At 34.9% G+C, this 8,852-nt stretch overlaps 1 protein-coding gene and 1 long non-coding RNA gene across 2 annotated transcripts; one reads left to right on the top strand and one right to left on the bottom strand.

The window, feature by feature from the left end:
- The first annotated feature begins 1,588 nt into the window (after nt 1-1,588).
- LOC116021802 (putative anthocyanidin reductase) lies at nt 1,589-3,998 on the top strand. The gene is made up of 4 exons (XM_031262282.1): nt 1,589-1,779; nt 1,878-2,260; nt 3,039-3,418; nt 3,529-3,998. The coding sequence occupies exons 1-4, from the start codon at nt 1,662-1,664 to the stop codon at nt 3,626-3,628; spliced, it is 981 nt and encodes a 326-aa protein (XP_031118142.1). The 5' UTR covers nt 1,589-1,661; the 3' UTR covers nt 3,629-3,998.
- On the bottom strand, nt 3,078-5,405 carry LOC116021803. The gene is made up of 2 exons (XR_004099071.1): nt 4,987-5,405; nt 3,078-3,390 (listed from the first exon to the last, which is right to left on the bottom strand). It is a non-coding gene; the product is annotated as an uncharacterized LOC116021803 (long non-coding RNA).
- Between the last annotated feature and the right edge of the window lie 3,447 nt (nt 5,406-8,852).

Raw genomic sequence — 8,852 nt, 5'->3', positions numbered from 1 at the left:
TCCTCAAAGGTGAGTAAGAAATATGAGAGGTATGGCTATGGTGTAGCCCTATTATCATAGGTGGAACACCAATTCCAAATATCTCTTGCATAGTTTGGCCATAACTATGAAGAGTCAAATCAATTCTACCCAATTCATAGTCAAGTTCAACATTAAGACAATACAAACCTAATTTATGCAATTTAATTCATATTGGGATTCAAGGAAGTTCAATTCAAATCCTAAATATGTTTAACTATTCACATTTGGAATGTAAAGCAATAAGCAATTGAAATAATAAACATGGAATTCAAAAGAAACATTAAGAAATATAAATGCAAAAATAGGAAATAGAGAACTTTACTTGATGATTTGATTGAAAGAAATAATCTGGAAATTGATGTAGATTATGTAAATACAATAGATTGCCAGTGCGGGAAGTGTTCTTAAAGTTTCCTAGAGAGAAAAACTAAAAGGGGTGTTTAGCAATTCAAAAGTGATTACAACCAACCAAGGGTATTTATAGTGTAATTTTTGCGCCATTTCGTAGCCCCCACCGTGAGTTCAATGATCAGTTTCTGATCAGCACTCACGCTGAGACTCACACCGTGAGTCTCAGCGTGAGTTCCTGATCAGAAACTGATCATTGAACTCACGCTGACACTCACGGTGTTAGTGTCAACGTGAGTTCTTCTAATTGACCTTCACGCTATCGTTTTGCTCCTTCGTGCCCCGGCGTGCCCTCGGGTGTTCTTCCTTGTGCTTTAAAGTCCCGTTTTCTCCCAAGATTAGCATATTTTCATGCTTGTTCTCTTATTACTTGATCTTTCATTCCTTCAAACAAAATACACAAAATTAAGAATTATTCTGCATTCATTTGCATAACTTTTAAATGAAAAATAAGCATAAACAAGCACAAATACGAGACCATTTAATGACATATCATATATATAATTATGTATAGTATATATAGTGATATATATCATATATAATCGATACTAATAGTGATTTACATTCCAATTAAATGTTTACTATAATTCTAACCTCCTAACTTAAATATTTTAGCATCGCCCCGATTATTGATATTGGCGCCACATCATCCATCTTTTACACATGCATTTGAGAGGAGCAATTATTATGTGTGATGGTAATACGTAAGAGATTATGTTAATATTTTTTTAACTAAAATATGTTTTGTAATATTTTAAACCCTAATAAGATCATATGTTACATGACACATACATATGTTAAATAGTAAATGTTGAAATTTTATTATCAATTACTCTCAATTGCACCAACGACAAACATTTAGATAACTCTTAGCCGCCGGTAGTGCTTAAACACCATCGTACGTACTACACAATATTTCTACCCAGCTTTGAATTGTCAACTTGCATGTTTAAATTTAGCTGTTTAAATTTTTATTTTTCTTTCTTTCACTTGCATGTTTAAATTTAGCACCTACATATTTTTCACAACATGCAAAGAAATTAATTATTATATATCAAGAAAACGTAACAATTATATATGCATGCAATGGCGTAGGTAGGTGGGGAGATGAGTACGTACGTATAGTTGTGACATTAATATATATATAAAGCAACATAGTGGCGATTGGTGAAGGCATACAATTAAGTAGTGGGCAACTGAAATTAATGACACTGTTCTGATCAGATCGAGAAATGGGGGAGAGTAGCGTAAAGGTTTGTGTTCTGGGTGGTGCTGGTTATGTGGGTTCTTCATTGGTGAAGAAGCTAGTAGAGGAAGGCTACACTGTTCATGCAACTCTCAGGAACTTGAGTATGAATGATATATATGATGATCGAATTGTTGCGTTTTTGGATCTTATAAATATAATGATGATTTGATCTTGTGCATATATATGTGTGTGTGTGCAGGTGATGAGTCAAAGGTGGGGTTGCTTAAGAGTTTCGCCGTAGGTGCGGAGGAGAGACTGAAGTTGTTCGAAGCTGATCTTTTCGTGAGTAAAGCAGAAAAGATTGAGGAGGCAATCCGTGGGTGTGAATTTGTGTTCCTGGTGGCGTCGCCCTTGCCGCATGGTGAAAGGTTGAGTGTGGATGCCATAGTGGAGGCAGGAAAGAAGATCTCAAATGCTTGCATTAGATGCGGAGGCGTGCGGCGGCTCATCTTTACCTCCTCCATCTCTGCTGCTTCGCCCTTGGAAGAAGAGGGTGGGAATGGTTACAAGGGGGTCCTGGATGAAACATGCTGGACTCCTCTCCCTCTTCCTGTCTCTCATCCCAGCGATCCTAGCGCAATGGTAAGCTTAGCTAGCTAGCTTACAATTAGGGCAATCAAAGTGAACCTAAGTTTGCAGGTCGCACGCCTAACGGGTCTGCGACGGGCGTGAGTTGCGGGTCAACTCGTGGGCCAGACCCGTTAAAGTCCGCGACTCGCGTGGGCTGCGGATCAGCCCATGGGCCAGGTTATATATATATATATATATATATACACAAAAGCCCACGGGGCTCGTTAATTCGCGTGGAGCAATTTAGGGTTGCATGAACCCTTAGTTGGGCCGTGGCAGGCCCGCCCGTCAAAAATTAAGCCTTAGCTAGCTAGCTTTCAATTACCGCGGTTAAAGTGAGTCGAAGCACGCGGGTCAAGCCCGCCAGAAATTAGGCTCGCAGTGGGGCGGATCGACACGCTTTGACAGTACTACTTATAATATATATAATGGAAATTGAGTTTAATTTTGTAAACTAATATTTTATTTTCCAATAATTATAAGGAAAATTATATTTTTTGTTCTTCAGTTATACCTGTGGTACAAACTTAATCCCTGAATTATATGTGTGACCAATTAACCTTTAAGTTGTGTACAAATTGGCGATTTTAGTCCCTTGAGGATTAGTTATATCACCAATTTGTCACTTAATAAAGTGGCTGATTTGGTCTTTCAAAGACTAAAATTGTCACTCAATGTACAACTTAGGGATTAAAAATGGTCAGGCATATATCTTAGAGACTAAGCAATGTACGGCATGTATAACTGGAGGATAAAAATGCAGTTTTCCATAATTATATATATATTGAAGGATTACATAGTAAGCAAGACATTGGCAGAGAAAGGAGTGTTGGAAACTAATGATGATGGATTATTAGAAGTGGTGAGCTTAGGATTGGGTGTTGTGGGAGGAGATACGTGTTTATGGTATTGTCCGTTGTCTACGTCGCTGCTCTTCTCACAACTCACCAGTGACAAAGTGACACGAGAGGCACTCATATTTATAGAGGACTTGATGGGGAAAATTCCCATTGTACACATTGAGGATGTGTGCGATGCTCATATCTTCGCCATCAAAGCCGCAAATATGTCTGGCCGTTTCCTTCTTGCCAACTCTTACCTTTCCATTGCAGAAATCGCTGCCTATTTGCGCCACAATTATCCTGAATTTCATGTCAACCAACACCAAGAGTAAGCTTAGATTCTTGTATGTTGCAGTTATATTATTGTATTTCTTAGTTTATACACAAATATAATATTGTAAAATATAACTAATAATGTATTTGCTTTGCTTGTTGCAGTCACATGGTGGATGATCCTAAGCGACAAATAGTGTTGAGTTACGAAAAGCTTCTTCACAAGGGGTTCACATACAAAAAGTTTGAAAGATGCAATACATGATTCTATTACCTGCGGGAAGAGATTTGGACATCTCTAAGAAGCCAAACCAAAACATATATTAATATATAAATCGTCCATCCATATATGTTGGTTATGTTATATCCAGATTATCCCTATTTAAAGATATATGTTATTTGAAACAATATTAGTACTTATTAGTGTGTATTGAAAAGGACTCACTCTATTCAAATGAGATAGAGTTCAATAAGTTATCATGTTTATTTTGTCTTACCAGCCCACATGGCATTTCTTGTAACCCAAAATTTGGAAATAAAATATTATGTTTGATTATATTAATTAATTTATTCTAATGTCTTATATATATTGATATGTCATGAAATAGTCTATTATTTGTGCTCATTTATTCTTGCTTTTTATTAAAATGTTATGTAAAGGAACGTGGAATAGTGCTTAATTTGGTTGACAGGATAATTAGGCATCAGCACTCGACCCGGAAATATGGGCAGGACCCGAAACAACTTACAGACGTCAAACAAGCATTATTACGCATTGATGAGGAGCCTCCCCAGCATTAAATACTGCGCAATAAAGGTTAGTCGTTGCACTCAAGAATATAAAAGGACGCTCACACTTGTAGAGAAGGGGGACATTTCTTAACATGCTAAGTTATACATTCTCAACATGCTAACACAAAGGTATTTGTTAATGTTTATCCCTCAAACAAACTAGGATGAGTTCCTTATCAGATTTTTTAAAATAACAATACAGACTAGTAAATACAGGAAGGCTTCCAATGATCTTAAAATTGTACTCCATAATAATATAAACTTTAACGAAGCTTAAACTGCTTAACACACACACAAACAATTCTAAAGTTATAACCAAACACCACAAATGTCCCAAGCACATCCTATGCTTTTTTTTTTTTTTTGGAAATTCTGAAATTACATGTCCCCTTTTCTTTGTTCATTCATTTCCCTTTCTTGATGTGAGGGGAAAATAAATAACACTCTTTAAAATGAATACAACTTTGGTAGCAATCCATATTAGTAGTGCATTTTAACTGGTAGTGATACTTCAAACAAGCAATAATCAAATTATAATAGTACCTGCCCGGCTGGGGGAATGAACTCCATATGATTTGTGCAATTAAACGTATCTAAGAACAAACCAAGAACTCCACTTATTTGTGTGATTGAAGTGATTTCTGAGATAATTCTCTACCAAATTCTAGGGTCCAACACTTGTTTTATTTTTAGTTGGATTTAATGAGAATATGTTTCTTTAGTTGCTTTCCTTTTGTCCATGCAAAAATCCAAAATAGTCATTCAAAAGGAATACTCATTAATCACAACAAAATATATAACCTAAACTGTTAATAAACATCACCATCTAACCAGGGATTAATGATCTAGCAGATCTGTTTCTACACCGGCGACGGACGATGGTGGTGGATCTGTTTCTCCATCTGTTCTTGGCTGCATCGGATGATGGTAGCGGATCTGTTTCTCCATCCGTTTTTGGCGGCGTCAGATGATGGTGGTGGATCTGTTTCTCCATCCGTTCTTGGTGGCGTCGGATGACGGTGGCAGAGTCCATTTGATGTTGAGATGGTGAAAATGGGTTTGAGGAAATGAGGATGGGTTTGGGTGAGAGAGATGTGAGACTTCACAAGGCTCAATAAAGCTGTTCACACTTGATGTGTTTAGCAGATTTGTTCTACTGCCGAGTGCGTCCCTGCCGCTGCGTCGTCGAGTGAGGGCGGAATGAGGAGGAAGATTTGGGGCAGAGTGAAGGAGTAAGGAGGGATTAAGAGAGAAGGCGCTACCTGGTGGCGAAAATTTGGGTATGGCGCCACTTTTTTTTTTTTGTTGAGTACTACTGACTCTGTTACAATGTAGTATCTGTTCATAACTACTCTCTCAACCTAATGAAGCATTCTCCATTATTCATGTGGGAGTGTTAACCGGGACACCGGATCCACTACATCACAAGGTCTTTAATTTGGCGCCACTTTTTAATTTTCTTTTAAATTTTTTTTTGTCTAAGATATAGTAGAATTTAATTGTTTAAGTGTATAGTTTTTTTTTTGTTTTTTCGAAAACTATAGTTTTTTTTTTGAAAATGAAAACTATAGTTTAATATAGTAGAATTTAATTGTTGTGTTTAGTTTAATTGTTAAGTGTATAGTTTTAATATAGTATAATTTAATTGTTAAGTGTATAGTTTAATATAGTAGAATATAGTATAATTGAAAACTATAGTAGAATTTAATTGTTAAGTGTATAGTTTAATATAGTTATTTAAGTGTAATGTACTCTATAAGTACAAATTATGGAAATTAAAAATTTGACTAATTATAATAAAATATAATAATTAATTATTTTGCATTATTATGGAATAATATGCATTTCGTAGATGTAGTGAAATGTATTATTTCATATGTATTTTCAATGTAATTTGTACAATTAAACGTCATGGAGATAGGTGCAGCTATATGCTTGCTAGAATGTTCGTAATAATTTTTGTTAAGTTATAATAATGAATGTTCATATTATGGGATAAAACAATACATCATGATATATACAATTCATTACGGCAGTTTGATAGAAACAAAGTGATGTGTCATTGAAATTAAAGGGCAATCATTGCCATTAGCGTAGGAGACATTGTAGCAGCTTCATAGATGGTTCGCTCAGACAAAAAAATGACAAAGCCATCAGGAATAGACACTATGAGAAAACTTTGGCTACTGATACCATATGAATGTTTGTATTTTATGATAAAATAATACGTCATATAATACACGATTATATACAATACATTATGTAGGAGTGTAGAACTACGAAACTCAATAAAACTAGAACTGAAGAGTCCAAACAAGAATAAAGGTTTTAAAGAGTTATGTTGAAGTAGAGCATGTATCTACATGGAAAGGGTAGCACAACCTTATTTTTCATAACAATAATAGTGAGATAGTATCTACTAGTAATTGAAAAAAAAAAAGAATATGAATGAAAATAATAAATGATAAAAAAAATAAATCATAGGTTCTTCATACCATTAAACCACAATAATAACAAAAAAAAAAAAAAAAAAANCAAACAAGCATTATTACGCATTGATGAGGAGCCTCCCCAGCATTAAATACTGCGCAATAAAGGTTAGTCGTTGCACTCAAGAATATAAAAGGACGCTCACACTTGTAGAGAAGGGGGACATTTCTTAACATGCTAAGTTATACATTCTCAACATGCTAACACAAAGGTATTTGTTAATGTTTATCCCTCAAACAAACTAGGATGAGTTCCTTATCAGATTTTTTAAAATAACAATACAGACTAGTAAATACAGGAAGGCTTCCAATGATCTTAAAATTGTACTCCATAATAATATAAACTTTAACGAAGCTTAAACTGCTTAACACACACACAAACAATTCTAAAGTTATAACCAAACACCACAAATGTCCCAAGCACATCCTATGCTTTTTTTTTTTTTTTGGAAATTCTGAAATTACATGTCCCCTTTTCTTTGTTCATTCATTTCCCTTTCTTGATGTGAGGGGAAAATAAATAACACTCTTTAAAATGAATACAACTTTGGTAGCAATCCATATTAGTAGTGCATTTTAACTGGTAGTGATACTTCAAACAAGCAATAATCAAATTATAATAGTACCTGCCCGGCTGGGGGAATGAACTCCATATGATTTGTGCAATTAAACGTATCTAAGAACAAACCAAGAACTCCACTTATTTGTGTGATTGAAGTGATTTCTGAGATAATTCTCTACCAAATTCTAGGGTCCAACACTTGTTTTATTTTTAGTTGGATTTAATGAGAATATGTTTCTTTAGTTGCTTTCCTTTTGTCCATGCAAAAATCCAAAATAGTCATTCAAAAGGAATACTCATTAATCACAACAAAATATATAACCTAAACTGTTAATAAACATCACCATCTAACCAGGGATTAATGATCTAGCAGATCTGTTTCTACACCGGCGACGGACGATGGTGGTGGATCTGTTTCTCCATCTGTTCTTGGCTGCATCGGATGATGGTAGCGGATCTGTTTCTCCATCCGTTTTTGGCGGCGTCAGATGATGGTGGTGGATCTGTTTCTCCATCCGTTCTTGGTGGCGTCGGATGACGGTGGCAGAGTCCATTTGATGTTGAGATGGTGAAAATGGGTTTGAGGAAATGAGGATGGGTTTGGGTGAGAGAGATGTGAGACTTCACAAGGCTCAATAAAGCTGTTCACACTTGATGTGTTTAGCAGATTTGTTCTACTGCCGAGTGCGTCCCTGCCGCTGCGTCGTCGAGTGAGGGCGGAATGAGGAGGAAGATTTGGGGCAGAGTGAAGGAGTAAGGAGGGATTAAGAGAGAAGGCGCTACCTGGTGGCGAAAATTTGGGTATGGCGCCACTTTTTTTTTTTTGTTGAGTACTACTGACTCTGTTACAATGTAGTATCTGTTCATAACTACTCTCTCAACCTAATGAAGCATTCTCCATTATTCATGTGGGAGTGTTAACCGGGACACCGGATCCACTACATCACAAGGTCTTTAATTTGGCGCCACTTTTTAATTTTCTTTTAAATTTTTTTTTGTCTAAGATATAGTAGAATTTAATTGTTTAAGTGTATAGTTTTTTTTTTGTTTTTTCGAAAACTATAGTTTTTTTTTTGAAAATGAAAACTATAGTTTAATATAGTAGAATTTAATTGTTGTGTTTAGTTTAATTGTTAAGTGTATAGTTTTAATATAGTATAATTTAATTGTTAAGTGTATAGTTTAATATAGTAGAATATAGTATAATTGAAAACTATAGTAGAATTTAATTGTTAAGTGTATAGTTTAATATAGTTATTTAAGTGTAATGTACTCTATAAGTACAAATTATGGAAATTAAAAATTTGACTAATTATAATAAAATATAATAATTAATTATTTTGCATTATTATGGAATAATATGCATTTCGTAGATGTAGTGAAATGTATTATTTCATATGTATTTTCAATGTAATTTGTACAATTAAACGTCATGGAGATAGGTGCAGCTATATGCTTGCTAGAATGTTCGTAATAATTTTTGTTAAGTTATAATAATGAATGTTCATATTATGGGATAAAACAATACATCATGATATATACAATTCATTACGGCAGTTTGATAGAAACAAAGTGATGTGTCATTGAAATTAAAGGGCAATCATTGCCATTAGCGTAGGAGACATTGTAGCAGCTTCATAGATGGT

Source organism: Ipomoea triloba, chromosome 6 (genome assembly GCF_003576645.1).
Source record: "Ipomoea triloba cultivar NCNSP0323 chromosome 6, ASM357664v1".
In the NCBI taxonomy this organism is placed as follows: domain Eukaryota; kingdom Viridiplantae; phylum Streptophyta; class Magnoliopsida; order Solanales; family Convolvulaceae; genus Ipomoea; species Ipomoea triloba.
The sequence above is the reverse complement of the archived record's forward strand: the minus strand, read 5'-3'. Positions and strand labels throughout refer to the sequence as shown.

Excerpts from the sequence above, each read along its gene's own strand:
- LOC116021802 (XM_031262282.1), top strand. The coding sequence starts at position 1,662 with ATGGGGGAGAGTAGCGTAAAGGTTTGTGTTCTGGGTGGTGCTGGTTAT. Across the intron at positions 2,261-3,038 it reads CCAGCGATCCTAGCGCAATG|GATTACATAGTAAGCAAGAC; the intron begins GTAAGCTTAGCT and ends TATATATTGAAG. Across the intron at positions 3,419-3,528 it reads CATGTCAACCAACACCAAGA|TCACATGGTGGATGATCCTA; the intron begins GTAAGCTTAGAT and ends TGCTTGTTGCAG.